The following is a 16674-nucleotide window of genomic DNA, read 5'->3' on the forward strand; positions in this document are numbered from 1 at the left end:
TGATGTGAGTGTGTGTGAGCCGGACGAGGGCTTTAAGCTGCAGGATCTGACGGATGTCCAGGTGATGGCGAGACTTCAGGAGGAGAGTGAGTAAACTCACCTCACATTACACCGATCACTTACAGAAGATGACAAAACACGTCTGTTCATTCCAGTAATATCAGAAGTATGATCACATATTATGCTTATGTAAATATTATACATCATTGTAGTGTAAGACGAGACACTGCAGGCTCTTACTTCACATGTGATCAGTGGAAAGAAAACATCCAGAATAGACATTATTTTATTGCACTTGGTGTATTTGTGTCTGTAGATTTCAATCTCAATCCGTCTCTTTAAAGGCGGTGCGTTTGAGTCAGAAATCTCCATCTATATTCTGAAGGTTTGTTCATATTTCATTCGCCTGATTTAAACAACATTTTACTCCTAAAAACATGCCGTAAAATCACACTATGAAAAACCAAAACCGATCAGGTAAAAACACGTAAAACGTAATATTAATGCTTCTCACACTTTACAACAACATTTAAAATGTATTCATTAAAAAATTATATTAAAAACAGTATTGCAACTATTTTTTAAATTTAAAATGTAATCTTTTTTTAAACGTTTTTGTTTTATTTTTGTGTGTTCACTTTCCTGAAGCTCTAACAGTAGAGCAATGCTAGAGACGCATTCGATCCCAGAGAAGAACGTGCGTCTTCTTTGATAAAAGCGTCTGAGAAATGCATGAATGAACATTTAAATCTCCTCAGGGTTAGATGAGAAACTGACATTAACAATAACTCATCGGTTAACCAGTACTTCAGTCCACTCAGTTATGTGTTTGACCCCGCAACAAAATACAAGGGATTCAAATTACATTTCAGAAAACTTGGATTGTAATCAATCAGTTGGGACGTATGGCTCATGTACATGAGATTAATACAAACTGATGTTCATGACTGTATTACAGAGATGAATGTGTTGGAGAAATGTGCAAAAGATCTTAATGCAAAATATATCTTCTTATTGAACTGTTTTCTTATTTTGTTGCTTATTTTTCTCATAACTATTTTAAATATGACGTTGAGCATTTGTTCCTCTCAGGTCTCCGTCAGGACTTCGCCACCACCGCCTCTTCTTCTTCCTCTTCCTCTATTAACCGTCGCAGCACCAGCTTCTCCTTCCAGCGCAGCGACTCGCAGCTGGACGAGGAAGAGGAGGATGATGAAGATTACGGAGAGATGCCACCACCGCAGCCGCGCCTGAGCCGCGCCGGAGCCATGCCGCACTCACACACCTTCAGCAGCATCAGGGACTGGAGGCTCTCCAGCGCGACGCAGACACACACACCTGCGCAGACACACACACCTGCGCAGACGCCTGCCAGCGAGCCGCACGGACTCAGGAGCAGCGCAGGTGATTATCATGATTAACGTCAGGTCAGATTCTGTGAGGAAATGATGCATTAGAGACGCTTTGACACTGCCATGAAAGAAACAACACCAGTATGCAAACTAAAGGGGACATATCAAGAAAATCTGTCTTTTCCCGTGTGTAAGTGCTTATAATAAAAGATAATGAATTTCAAACCTGAACATTTTTATTCAAAGATCAACAGTCTGTCATTATTCTGTATTGACAGGTGCAATATTTGAAAATCGATCATATTTTTTTTTTTATTACATTTATATCTGCATTTATGTAAAAACTTAAACTTTCAAACATCAAAATGTAATTTATTAATATGTTTTCATGTCAAAATGACATACAAACATCTTTTCCTATTCTATTTTGCTTGCTATTTTGCAGGCTTGCGTGTCGCGTGAAAAATAGGCGTCGGTTCTGTTTCTAGCATGCACGCGTTTTCCGCGCGGCTCGAGGCGCACCTGAGACGCACGTGTCACGCAGGCAGTGTGCAAGCTCTAACCTGTTAACAGGGAGCCGAAATAAAAACGGACACGCCACGCAGCCAGTGTGTCGCCGGCCTCAACCTCCGCAGACAGTTTTTAATGTTAATAAGACAATAACTACTCAAGATTTTGCTTTAGTATAATTTTCGGGACAATTAGGGCCAAATTCGGGATTCGGGACAACAGTTTAGATTTCGGGACTGTCCCGAATTTTTCGGGACGTCTGGTCACCCTAAATCCGGTGCTTCTACTGACACAGAAAACATGAAAAGTGAAACCCAGTAACTGTGTTCTGGTGAGCCTTTCTCTGCAAGCATGTTATAAAATAAGCCAATCAGATTTCTTCCTCTTCTGACGTATGAAGAGGATCTTATTATAATATTAGCGGCCCTTAATCTGCACGTTTACACACACCAGCCGACATTTGGTTTCACACGCGACGACAGAGACCAGTTCTAGAGCAATGATAAAGATCCAGCAAAGCCTGAAACTGTTCTGTCTGGGAACTGTCAACTTTAGTGTAGAAGTTAAACATGATGATGAGATGATCAGTGTAACTCCACAACAACTACATAATGTCTCCACTAACATTCAGAAACTCTTCCTGAGTCTCTCCGTAAGGCTGCACAAAAATATGAAACTGTTTTCAACACTGATAATAATCATAAATGTGTCTTGATCATAAATCATCGTATTAGAGTGATTTGTGAAGGATCATGTGACACTGAAGACTGGAGTAATGATGCTGAACATTCAGCTTTGATCACAGGAATAAATTACACTTTACTATATATTTACATAGAAAACAGATGATTTACATTATAATAATATTTCACTGTTTTTACTGTATTTTTGATTAAATAACTGCAGTCTTTGGTGAACAGAAGAGACTCTTTCAGAAACATTAAAAGATTAGAATTATTCCAAACTTGTAAACATAATTCCAATTATAATGTTTTTGCATTATGAATTACGTTCTATTAACGTTATTTGTTCATATCTTTGAGAGAACTTTGCCAGAATGTTCTCCGCCGGCTGTAGTTGAATGGGCTGATGGGTAAAACTCTCACTGATGTTCAGTCTTTAAGCATCTTAAATCAAACACACACTTTCTGCTGCGTCTCAATCCTCTTAAAGCACATCAAATGTAATTGGGCTTTAATCTGATGTAGAACATGTTTATGTTGTGTGTGTGTGTGTGTGTGTGTGTGTGTGTGTGTGTGTGTGTGTGTGTGATTGGCAGAGCTAACAGGAAGTGATGTTTCCTCAGATAAGCTGAGGAGGAGTATGCCAAACCTGCTGAGTCTCCCGATGGCGTCCGTTCCCGCGTCCCCATCCCTGCGGAGCAGCCAGAGCTTCGACTCGTCCGGGACACTGACACGACTTCAGACCTGCAGTACGTCTCACACACACACACACACACACACTCACACTCACACACACACACACACACACACACACACACACACACACACACCTGTCCCTGCGGAGCAGCCAGCGCTTCGACTCGACCGGGACACTGACACGACTTCAGACCTGCAGTACGTCTCACACACACACACACACACTCACACTCACACACACACACACACACACACACACACACACACACCTGTCCCTGCGGAGCAGCCAGCGCTTCGACTCGACCGGGACACTGACACGACTTCAGACCTGCAGTACGTCACACACACACACACACACACACTCACACACACACACACACACACACACACACACACACACCTGTCCCTGCGGAGCAGCCAGCGCTTCGACTCGACCGGGACACTGACACGACTTCAGACCTGCAGTACGTCTCACACACACACACACACACACACTCACACTCACACTCACACACACACACACACACACACACACACACACACACACACACACACCTGTCCCTGCGGAGCAGCCAGCGCTTCGACTCAACCGGGACACTGACACGACTTCAGACCTGCAGTACGTCTCACACACACACACACACACACACACTCACACACACACACACACACACACACACACACACACACACACACACACTCACACACACACACACACACACACCTGTCCCTGCGGAGCAGCCAGCGCTTCGACTCGACCGGGACACTGACACGACTTCAGACCTGCAGTACGTCTCACACACACACACACGGAACAAACCGTTAGGTTTGGTGGAGGGGGGGTGATGGTGTGGGGTTTTAATGCTTCAGCAGACCAAGACATTTTGGACAATTTCCTGCTCCCATTTTCGTGGGAAGAGTCTGGTGATGTTCCTGTTCCAGCATGACTGCGCTCCAGTGCACAGAGCAGGACCATTAACACATGGATGAGGAGTTAGGTGTGGAGGAACTGGACTGGCTGGAGTCCTGAGCTCATCCCGATAGAACAGCTTTGGGATGAACTAGAGCGAGACTGCTTACATGATGGAATATCATACATCTCACAAGTTATTTTGGTAATAACCAAATTCAAGGTTATTTTGGCTGGAAGTGTGTTACTCATAGCCGGACTATACCGGGTCTATAGTTTTTGTATATTGTTTTTTTGGTGATTTTCCTTTTATTGTGACAGGACAGTAGAGAGATGACAGGAAATGAGGTGGGAGAGAGACGGGGGATGGGATCGGGAAAGGTCCACAAGCCGGGACTCGAACTCGGGCCGCCCAAGCGCAAAGGCGCTACATGTCGGCGCACTGACCACGAGGCCATTGGCGCCGACTACTGGGTCTATAGTTAAACGAGACGGTGAAATGACGGCTATTGCTGGGTATCGACCATTCATATGTAAGGAAAGATATTTTCTGTTTGTAAGGATGTGTGTGTGTGTGTGTGTGTGTTCTGTGCAGTTCCGGCTCCCGGGCAGCTGCAGGCTCGCGTTCAGAGCGTCGGGAACTTCTCGTCCCGCCAGACGCTCAAAGCCACCGCTTACGTCAGTCCCACCATCAAGGGTCCGTCGGCCAGTTCCCAGTGTGTGTCCCAGTGTGTGTCCGCTGGGAAAGCGTCCGTCTCCCAGATCCCGGCGCGCAGTGGCTTACCGCGGCCCGCGTCCTTCATAGCGAGCGGCTCGCGCGGCAAACTCACGGCTCCGGTGCGCAGGTAAGCACACACACACACACACACACACACACACACACACACCAAGGGTGTAAACATCACTCTTTACATATTCTGCAGTGGGTTAATTATCCCACACATATTCATGGACACATGTTGGATATCTGTAACTGAAGGTGAAGTTCTGCTATTTCTGGTCATTTTCCTCTTTTATTTAAGATGTCTCTTCCTCTGCTCTCTATTGCACCTGTATAACACCGCTCAAGCGCGTGCACATTTACCTCATTTTGAAGTAGATGTTATTAAGTTCTATAATGAGGTTAATCCTCTTCTATCTTTAGAATCCCCACTACCGGACCTCGATGTGGAGCTTCATTTAAATACTGTTTCTGAAGATACTTATAAGACTTGAAAGGAGCAGTAAGATTTAAAGTCAAAATCTACATCCAAATCAGAGTCATGGGTCGATCATAGTACACACTCGTGCAGGAAAGCAGAAAGGAAGTGGAAAAAAGACACAGGTCTCGTACGAGATCTTCAGGGACTGCCTATTGTTATATCAGAATGCGGTTAAGAAAGCTAATGCTTCCTATTTTACTAAATTGATTGAGAAACATCATCACACCCCAAAACCACTTGTTTCTGCCATTAACTCAGTTTTAACTCCCCCTATAAACTCTCTTCGCTGCCCGTCTTCGGCACTCTGGGAGGATTCTTCCAGCTACTTTGGCAATAAAGTTTCTAATTTGAGAGCCCAATGTCAAGTCTCCGATCAGGAATACCGGCAGAGATGAGTCCACCAACCCTCTCTCTTTCAGTCCTGTCTCTCTGCATTCTGTAAAGGAAGTAATGTTTAAACTTAAACCTTCCTTTTGTACGTATGACACTTTACATCCTCGTTATCTGATATTATTCGACTCTGTCATCCCTGGGTTGGTGTCGTTGTTGAATAAACCCTTGCTTGAAGGAGCTAAACCCTCGAGTTTGAAGATTGCCTCAATTACACCCGTACTAAAGAATCCCTCGCTTGATGCCTTTATCTTATCAAACTTTCGTCCTATATCAATTGTGCCGTTTATTTCCAAGGTATTGGATTTTTTTTTCAGGCCTTCTTAAATGACAATAGACGTTTCTCTGTAAAAATGGGACGTTTCTCCTCTTCCCTCCGAAATGAATCCTGTGGTGTGCCTCAGGGTTCTGTCTTGGCTCCTGTCCTATTCTCACTAATTAATTAATTAATTAATTAATTACATTTATATAGCGCTTTGTAGCGCGGCCACATAAGGGAAGAATATTTATATTGCAGTATATTAGTCAAATTAATCTAATAAGCCAGCTGCTATGTTATAATTATTCTACCTGTGTTTATTGCCCGGAAAAGTGATTGAGTTCCCGTTTACTCACGCGAGAGTTCTGTCGCACAGCTCCAGGGAATCCCCGTGACGTCATTCGAATCAGCTGTTTTCACTGGACTTCCGTTTTAAAAGAGCGGAAAAAACCCGGCGTACAGTAGCTACTTTTCAGTGCTCAAAGATTTGCGATCGATCGCTGGATTATATCTCATCAAGCTGTTCAAGACTGTGACTGGAAAATCTTCATTGTGGAATTATCAGAACTTTGGATTATTTGCCTCTGGGATTTCGTCACAGGACAGTGTTGCTTCTCATCGAGCTCCCGGACTTTTAGGAATTAGCCGGTGAGGCCGATTCTACTACACACACACACACTTACTGTACATGATACGGGACTAATAAGGACACTTCCTCCGCTTATATTACGAGGTATTTTTTGTTTTTCTTGATATGAGATGTGTATATATATATTTTTGGTACAGCTTGGTGTTTATTTTTTATTTTTTTGTAAATACACTTTGGGTTTAACTGAAAGGATGTTCTCCGTGAGTTCTTTTTGCTAAACATTCAGACATAACATTTAAGAAGGGTCAAGACCGTAAAGTTTTATTTGTGTATTATCACCTATAATCTAGGCTGAGCGTTACATATTGGTGGCCCGTACGGGGACCCTTTATTATTGTGTTTGTTTGTGGAATTTTTTTTTCTCATTTGGCAATATGGAGGTGAATAATTCTGATGAAGTTGCTGAAGTTGTTAATGCCGATGTAAATCCTGATGACCCATTTACATCTGAAAATGTACAAAATGATATGGATGCGGCAGATTTTACTGCAGGCCCATTTGTGACCAGGCGTAATCCTACTGCAGAAATAACCTCAATGATAAGCTCATTGTACATTTCTGATGCTGAACACTCTGATGATGATGATGATGATGATGAGAGTTGTCTACAAAATGTTGAGATGGTACAATCATTACAATCAGAGATGACTCAATGTAAAGTGGATTTATTGGCTCTAAATAACAAAGTACATACTTTTGAACAAGATTTCAAACAGTCAATGGACAGTATATTAAATCGGGAAACAAGTTTCAGGCAGGCAGTTGATACTAGCTTGGCAGGGTTGGAGGATTATTTTGTAAGGGCGCTGGAAAAATTAGAAAAGGCCGTAACAGATTGTTTTCTTAGGAGAGATGCTAAATGGGAAAGTCAAATGAGGAAATTGAGGCTCACTAGCACTCCCACACTCTCCAGATTGCGGGCATCCTCGCCTGATGCCTCCCAATTTTCTTCTGTTCATTATCCACCTACACAAGTTCCGGTATCTAGAGAGAAAATTTACACTCATAAACCTCTCAACGATACTTATGACATTCAGCATCCTAGGATTGCTCAAATCCCTAATGTACTGACTTCCTCAGTAGTGGCTGGTTCATCCTCATTCTGTGGCCGACCTCCTGTCCGCATAGATTTCCCCTCTTTCGGTGACTCCTGTGAGACAGCGGAAGTGCTCAACTTCATCGAGCAATGTGAGAACTTCCTGGAGATCCGGCCCCTTCCTAGTGCTGAACTCCTAGGAACCTTGAGCACAGTGCTGAAGGGACCCGCTCTGAGCTGGTGGAAGGCGGAAAAGGTCAAGGTAACGGACTGGAGTTCCTTCAAAAAGGCATTCATGGCTGCTTTTCTTCCAGATGATTACCTCTCAGAAGTAGAGGAAAAGCTGAGGACAATGGTTCAGCAGCCACGACAACGCCTGAGGGACTTTGCATATGACTACCGGGCCCTATGTCTGAAATGGAAACCAGAAATCTCTGAGGAGGAACTAGTAAATCGTATACTTAACAACATCAACCCCAGGGTTGCTGGGTGTATGAGGGGAACAGTCAACTCGGTTGAGCAGCTAGTGAAAGTTGGATCTATGGTGGAAAAGGATCACATGGGAGCCAAAGACTACTGGCAAAAAGTCGGCACTCAGAATAGCAAAGAGAAGACCAACAAGAAATCTGCTGAACGTACCTTCAACAAAAACCTGGCCGGAGTAACAATAGCTCAACCCCATCCAGTCTCATCTCTTCTTGTGGTGCCTGTAAGAGTAAATGGCAAAGAAGTGAAGGCGGTATTAGACACAGGTAGTACTTACACATTAATGCAAGAAAACCTGTGGAAACAGTTGAAAGGTGAGATTCCATCAGTCGTTACCTCCAGCCCACAGAGGTTCATTATGGCGGACGGAACGATTCACCAGTCCAGAGACCTGCAAAAGATTAGGTTTCAATGGCATGACCACGAATGCAATATGGATACTTATATCCTAAAAGATACTCACCTCACCTTTCCTCTTATCGCTGGTCTGGATTTCCTGAGGGCTACAAGAGCGGTCCTGGAAGTGGGACTAAGCAGATATGGGTTAAGATCCGACAAAGGATACACCTATTACCCTTTCTTGCCATCGCAGATTCCAACAGGGACAGTTACCTTGCCTAGTCGAGACCTTTCTCATATGACTGCTAAGCTGAACTTATACTATGCCTTACCATCAAGTGGCAGACTTCCCGAACTCATGTCTGTTCCCCCCGAGATCACTACGTGGGACTCCGACAATCAGGAGGAGTTACGGAAGTTGATTTCTGCTTGGCCACGCACCACCTCTAACATCCTGGGTAAGACGTCAGTAGTACAGCACAAAATCACATTAGCAGATGACATACCTCTCAAATTCCGAGCGTACAGAGTTTCTCCTCTTAAGAAGCAGATCATTGAGGAACAAGTCGATCAGATGTTGCGAGATAAAATCATTGAACCTTCCTTCTCGCCTTGGTCTTCACCTGTGGTCCTGGTCCCCAAACCTGATGGCTCATACAGGTTCTGTGTGGATTATAGGAAGCTTAACAGCAAGACCGTACCTGACGCTTACCCAATGCCGTTGATTCACGACATCCTTGAATCCTTGGAAGGAGCCTCCTGGTTTAGTTCCTTGGACCTGCAGTCGGGGTACTGGCAGGTTGAAATGGATGAAAAGAGTAAGGAGAAAACTGCTTTTATCTCCACCAAGGGGCTATTTCAATTCAAATCGATGCCGTATGGGCTCAGGAATGCCGCTGCTACCTTCCAGCGTTTGATGGAGAGAGTTCTATCTGATCTGAGGGGGAAGATTTGTTTCGTTTATATTGATGACATCATCATCTATTCAAAGTCAATAGAACAACACATACAACATGTCAACATGGTTCTCCATAGACTTACCCAAGCCAACCTGACGCTGAACATGAAGAAATGCCATTTCTTCAAGCGACAGCTCAAGTTCCTCGGTCATATAGTCTCTGAGAGGGGAGTGGAGATTGATCGAGAGAAGACCAGAGCTGTTGCGGAGTTCCCCCCACCGCAAGATCTCAAAGCCTTGCAACGATTTCTGGGTCTGGCCGGGTGGTATCATAAGTTTATTTCCCACTTCGCTGACATTGCTGCTCCATTGAACCACCTCAAAAAGAAAGGAGTTAAGTGGGAATGGACTCCAGAGTGTCAAGCTAGTATGGATGCACTTAAACAAGCTTTGCAAAACTCACCAGTGTTAATACAACCAGACATTAACCAAGACTTCCAGGTTCACACCGACGCCAGTGAGGTTGGATTGGGTGCCATCCTCACTCAACAATCAGAGGAGGGAGAAAAGGTGGTGGCATATGCATCAAGGACCTTAACTGGAGCAGAGAAAAATTACAGCACTTCTGAAAAGGAATGTCTGGCAGTGGTTTGGGCTGTCGAAAAGTGGAGACACTACCTGGAGGGAAGACCCTTCAACGTCTTCACTGACCACGCAGCACTGGCATGGGCGTTCAACTGCCCTAAAACCTCCTCACGCCTAACCCGCTGGACACTTCGCCTGCAACAGTTCCACTTTCAGGTCCATCACCGGAAAGGTTGCCTCAACATGGGACCTGATGCGTTGTCCCGGGTCGAGGAGATGCCTGCTGTAGATGCTGCCCCTTGTCTATCCATATCGTCACACCATGCATCTACATTACCTCACTCTCTGGAAGAAATTACTAAAGCTCAAAGTTTGGATATTACCATCACTCAACTGCAGTCTAGCCTCAAACCTCGATCAGTCAAAGATCAACCCATCACCTTTGAAGACCTCCAAGGGGTGTGGTATCGCAAAGTCCCTATGAGAAATAAGGGAGAGAAGTATCAGTTGGTAGTACCACAATCATTAACCTCTGACTTCATGCATTATTATCACGATAATCCACTTGGAGGCCATCTTGGACAGTTAAAAACTCTGCTTAAAATCCTAGACGTGGCATGGTGGCCGTCCATCAGGAAGGACGTGTGCCAATACGTCAAAAGCTGTGAAATATGCCAGAAATATAAATCCAGCAATACCAAACCTTCTGGATTTATGCAGAGTACTCAGATCACCGAGCCTGGACACATGTTAGGGGTAGACCTAATGGGACCATTACCTAGCAGCAAAAAACAGAACACGTACCTCCTTGTCATTGTGGATTACTTCACTAAGTGGGTGGAAATGTTCCCACTGAGAGACAGCAAGACCCAGAAAATTGTGAAAATCCTCCGGGAGGAGATATTTACACGGTGGGGAGTACCCAAATACCTGGTGTCAGATAGGGGTCCCCAATTCACCTCCAGCATTCTGGGCGACCTGTGTAAAACATGGGGTTGTGTTCAGAAACTCACTACAAGTTATCATCCACAGTCCAATTTAACAGAAAGGTTCAACCGGACAATAAAGACTATGATTGCTTCATATGTGGATCAACAACATCAGACCTGGGACCAGTGGATGCCAGAATTCCGCTATGCGATTAACACCGCACAGCAAGAAACCACTGGAAAAACACCTTCTGAACTCATGCTCGGTAGGCAAATTCTGGGACCATTGGAACGTCTTATCCACAGACCCCCTTCTCCAGATCAAGCTGCCTATTCCCTGGTTGAAAGACAAAAAATCATGACGGATGAGGTGAAAAATAGGATGAGGATGGGCCAAGCCAAACAAGCCAGGTATTATAATTACCGTAGAAAAAATGCGCAGTTTCAAATCGGTGACCTGGTGTGGATTAAAACACATCCCCTCTCTAGTTCATCAAACAAGTTCTCTGCCAAGCTAGCGCCCAAGTGGGAGGGTCCAGCAGAAATAAAGAGTAAAACAGGGCCAATAAATTACACTGTGTGCTGGGGCAACCCACCTAGAACCGATGTATTAAATGTGGTAAACCTGAAGCGTTATTATGGTCGCTCTCCTCCGATGCCGCTGGCTGGGGGGGGGGGATTTATGTAGCGCGGCCACATAAGGGAAGAATATTTATATTGCAGTATATTAGTCAAATTAATCTAATAAGCCAGCTGCTATGTTATAATTATTCTACCTGTGTTTATTGCCCGGAAAAGTGATTGAGTTCCCGTTTACTCACGCGAGAGTTCTGTCGCACAGCTCCAGGGAATCCCCGTGACGTCATTCGAATCAGCTGTTTTCACTGGACTTCCGTTTTAAAAGAGCGGAAAAAACCCGGCGTACAGTAGCTACTTTTCAGTGCTCAAAGATTTGCGATCGATCGCTGGATTATATCTCATCAAGCTGTTCAAGACTGTGACTGGAAAATCTTCATTGTGGAATTATCAGAACTTTGGATTATTTGCCTCTGGGATTTCGTCACAGGACAGTGTTGCTTCTCATCGAGCTCCCGGACTTTTAGGAATTAGCCGGTGAGGCCGATTCTACTACACACACACACACTTACTGTACATGATACGGGACTAATAAGGACACTTCCTCCGCTTATATTACGAGGTATTTTTTGTTTTTCTTGATATGAGATGTGTATATATATATTTTTGGTACAGCTTGGTGTTTATTTTTTATTTTTTTGTAAATACACTTTGGGTTTAACTGAAAGGATGTTCTCCGTGAGTTCTTTTTGCTAAACATTCAGACATAACATTTAAGAAGGGTCAAGACCGTAAAGTTTTATTTGTGTATTATCACCTATAATCTAGGCTGAGCGTTACAGCTTTTCTCAGCACTCAAAGCGCTTTACATAGAAGGGGGAATCTCCTCAACCACCACCAATGTGCAGCATCCACCTGGATGATGCGACGGCAGCCATATTGCGCCAGAACGCCCACCACACACCAGCTTACTGGTGGAGAGGAGACAGTGATGAAGCCAATCAGTATATGGGGATGATTAGGAGGCCATGATGGACAGAGGCCAAGGGGCAAATTTGGCCAGGATGCCGGGGTTACACCCCTGGGATTTTTAATGACCACAGAGAGTCAGGACCTCGGTTTTACGTCTCATCCGAAGGACTATATCTTCTTCCTCTGGGATCTATTTTTAGGAAACACTATGCCTCATTTCACTGTTATGCTGATGATTTATATGCCTTTGTCTAGGAAGAATAAGAGTGCTCTAGACAGTCTGACAGCGTGTCTTGAGGAGGTACAAGCTTGGCTTGCCAAGAATTTCCTATTTTTTCCTATTCTAACCCCAAGTACAGAATTAAGGTGTGATGTTAGATAGTTCCCTCAAATTCGATAAGCAAATTAGTGCTGTCACTGGATCCAGCTTTTTCTATCTTCGCTCTCTAGCGAAAATAAAAACTCATCTTCCCAAGCGCTCGATGGAGACTGCGATCCATGCTCTTATTACCTCGCGCTTGGACTATTGCAACTCCCTTTATTTTGGTGTATCAAAGTCCCAAACGGCACTCTTACAGATTGTTTGGCACGCTGCGAGATTCCTGAAGGGAAAGAGGAAATCTGACCATGCGACTCTGCACTTTTGAGATCCTTCATTGGCTACCGATACATTTCAGAATTTAATATAAAATTTTAATACTGGTGTATAAATCTTCAAATGATTTAGCACCTTCTTATCTGTCTGACTTGCTCCATTTATATTCTCCCACCAGAAGTCTTAGATCTGAAACGAAACTTCTCCTTCAGATACCCAGAACCCGTCTAGAACCACTGGGACCCGAGCTTTAGAAGAGTCTGGCCCGCACTGAGGAACAAGCTCAAAACATATTCATTTTCTATTGCTTTTAGCTTATAATGATTGTTCTGTTTTAAACTGTTTATTATTATTAATGTTACTAATTTCTATTAGCTCTATTCTCTATGTGCACAGCACTTTGGTCGGCCAGTGGCCGTTTTTAAATGTGCTCTAGTACTGAACTGAACTGTGTAACGATTCCCTCATGTCCCGATTCGATACATATCACGATACTCAACTCACGATACCATATTATTGCGATACTCCAAGACATATGAGAAAAGGTTAACAAAAAATATACTGTTGAGGGCATAAAATGCTAAATTTGATATTACATTGTGTGTGTAAATGAATAGATTTGGACCTGGTGCTGAAACCCAAAGCACAGGACAATAGAGACACCAGAGTAACAATATTCATGATTCTGAAGCTGAAAACAGAATTATTTTAGACAAATATGGTTGCACTCTGTCACTGACTAGATATATTTAAAATATTGTAGGCCACTTTTTACACAAATATTCCCTCATTTCATTATTATACATTATATTAAACATTTTATATATAGCAGTTTAATGTAGTACTGACACTAAAACTCTGAAAACTCTCACACAGTAATTTTAATTTTGAGTGAACTGTCCACGATACATATTGTGATGCGATATATTGTTTGACCCCTGAAACACACACACTTCGTCCAGCTTCATCTTCAGCAGCTTCTTCAAATCCTCAAAGCTGCTTAAAACTCCAAACGGATTCGGATTAAAACCTAAAATTAGTAAGTTATGAAAAATTCAGGTCGAGATCGTGAAGAATTTAGATCCGCTGACCTAAAACCCGCCGCTTGATGGAGTAAATGATGAAAACTGCAGTAATGTGTCCAGTTTCCATGTACTTACCATTACTGTCCTATCCTTTAATGGGAACACTTTACAGTTTACTTTCCATTAGTTCAAGTTAGTTAATGCATGCATTCATTGGTAACGCTTTACAATAAGGTTCATTTGTTAACATTAGTTTATGCATTTACTAACATGAACTAACAATGAGGAATACATTTCTTACAGTATTTATTTAATCTTTGTTAATGTTTGTAAGTAAAAATCCAGCTTGTTGATTGTTCATGTTAGTTCACAGTGCATTAACTAACACAACATTTGATTTTTAATAATGAATTAGTAAATGTTGAAATTAACATTAACTAAGATTAATAAATGCTGTAGAAGTAGAAGTTTAAAACTAGATTAAAGTCGCATCTCTTCAGCCAGGCATTCATGTAATCCTACAGTTCAAACTACAATCCGGCCTCTAGCTCATAAATGCCAGAGGAGAACTGGCCCCCGACTGAGCCTGGGTTCTCCCAAGGTTTTTTTTTCTCCATTAGGTCACCTGATGGAGTTTTAGGACACCATTAGGTCACTTGATGGAGTTTTTCGGTTCCTTGCCACTGTTGCCTTTGGCTTGCTCAGTTGGGGATATTTTGGGGATATTTAATTTAATTTTATCAATCAATAAATTCCTCTTGAAACAAACTTTGTTGTATTATTTTAATTTAATACTGTGAAGCTGCTTTGATACAATCTGTATTGTGAAAAGCGCTATACAAATAAACTTGACTTGACTTGACTATTGTTCATTTTTAGTTTAAGTAATGTTACGTAATGAAACTTTATTGTAAAGTGTTACCCATTAATTTATTAATCTTTTTTAATGTTAGTTAATAAAAACACAACTGTTCGTTGTTAGTTCATGTCAGCTCATGTCCTTTAAATAATATGAACAGATACAACTTTTAATTTGAATAATGTATTCGTAAATATTGACATTAACTTTAACTAAGATGGTTTAGAAGCATTTTTCATTCTTAGTTCATGCTAACCAATTAAGTTAACTAATCTTAAAGTGTTAACTATGAGGCTATTTGAAAGTTTCTAAATTTCCTACAACAGGTTCACATTCATCCAAGATCAAAAACACTTTAATCTCCTCATAATCTCCACTGCAGCTTCAGCTCTTTTCTCTCAGTGTCTGAAACGCTTCGTTTGAAGAGTCAGTCTCTCTAAGCCCCGCCTCTCTGAGAGCTGCTCTGCTGTGATTGGTCAGAAAGCAAACACTCATTATCATATCTGAATCTCAGCTCTTGATCACAGTGATACGAACAGTAACGATGGCGTGGGTTTTACCGTATCAATCTCAGAAAACAGCGTCTTCTCCACATGAACAACACGAACCAAACTCTCCCAGTCTCAGATACACTACAGTGTTTGAGGGCGGGGCTAAGAGACGCTGCTCAGCCAATCAACACCACAGGCTGGCATTATGCTAATGAGTTACAAACCTACGCAGGATCAGCAGAGACTGAATTACTGACGACTCGTTTCAGCTCAGAATCACTTCTTTTAGGAGACAAAAACTTTATTTGATCTTTCAGAGCTTTTACAGTAACAGACAGCTCTATTACACACTGTATGAAAGGGAACATCTGAAAAAGCATAATATATATCATTGAGTTATATCATATAACACATTCACTCTGGTCACATGTCATTATTTCTGATGTTCTCTGTTCTCGGTCAGTTTGCTGACGCCTCCGAGGAGCCTGTCGACGCTGCGGGACGGGAGCTGGCGGGACGGGTGTTACTGACGTCACGAGGTCAGCGCTGGAGCGGCGGGTCACTTCCTGCTGGTCAGGAAGTCCTCACACACACACACACACACACACACACACACACACACACACACACACACACACACACACACACACACACACACACACACACACACACACACACACACTGATCATCAACACCTGCTGCTAAAGCTGTTCCTGCTGCGTTTCTTTCTCAAACAAACACTGGAACTCAACGGCGAGTTTGTACGATTGTTTGAAATTGGAATATTTTTGTGATTTCAAATGGTTTTAACCAAATTTCCACACTTTTTAACTCTTTACAGGTTCGAACACTTTATTGTCACTATGTTTATATGATTAATATTCCTTTTTAACTTGATAACAGACGACATGCACTCTAATCTATGATCCAGTTATTGCACCTTTTAAAAACATATTTGACTTAAATGATTGTTTAGGTTATAATTGTTCTTGTGTTAATTGGATGTTGCACTTTCACTGTTAGTCTTTATTTTGTCATAAATTATTCCAGGATGAATTTCTATGCACTGTATTTCTTTTCTTTTCTAATTTTATTGTGTAAAATATATTTAAAAGAGTGTTCTCCATGTTTGCACATTGTTTCTGTATAAGCGGCACAGTTTTCTTCTTAAATAATTCTTTATGATATTTTAAAGACTGTGTCTGTGTTTAAAGTCCAAATAAACTTCTGTT

The 16674-nt window shown here is 42.5% G+C and overlaps 1 protein-coding gene across 2 annotated transcripts in view; it reads left to right on the forward strand.

Moving 5' to 3' along the window:
- The window catches only part of slain1b (SLAIN motif family, member 1b), a 26046-nt gene extending 9372 nt beyond the window's left edge, over positions 1-16674 (forward strand). The window contains exons 4-8 of one of the 2 annotated variants that reach the window (XM_082190284.1): positions 1-86; positions 1093-1404; positions 3169-3294; positions 4747-4996; positions 15906-16674. The exon at positions 1-86 is cut by the window's left edge and continues 46 nt beyond it. In XM_082190284.1, the coding sequence (XP_082046410.1) occupies positions 1-86; positions 1093-1404; positions 3169-3294; positions 4747-4996; positions 15906-15972 (841 nt within the window). In that variant the 3' untranslated portion in view covers positions 15973-16674. Of the gene's footprint in view, positions 87-1092; positions 1405-3168; positions 4030-4746; positions 4997-15905 lie in introns of those variants that run through there. The other variant, XR_014211611.1, reaches the window with a different exon arrangement.

Source organism: Leuciscus leuciscus, assembly GCF_965113295.1.
Source record: "Leuciscus leuciscus genome assembly, chromosome: 14".
Taxonomy (NCBI): domain Eukaryota; kingdom Metazoa; phylum Chordata; class Actinopteri; order Cypriniformes; family Leuciscidae; genus Leuciscus; species Leuciscus leuciscus.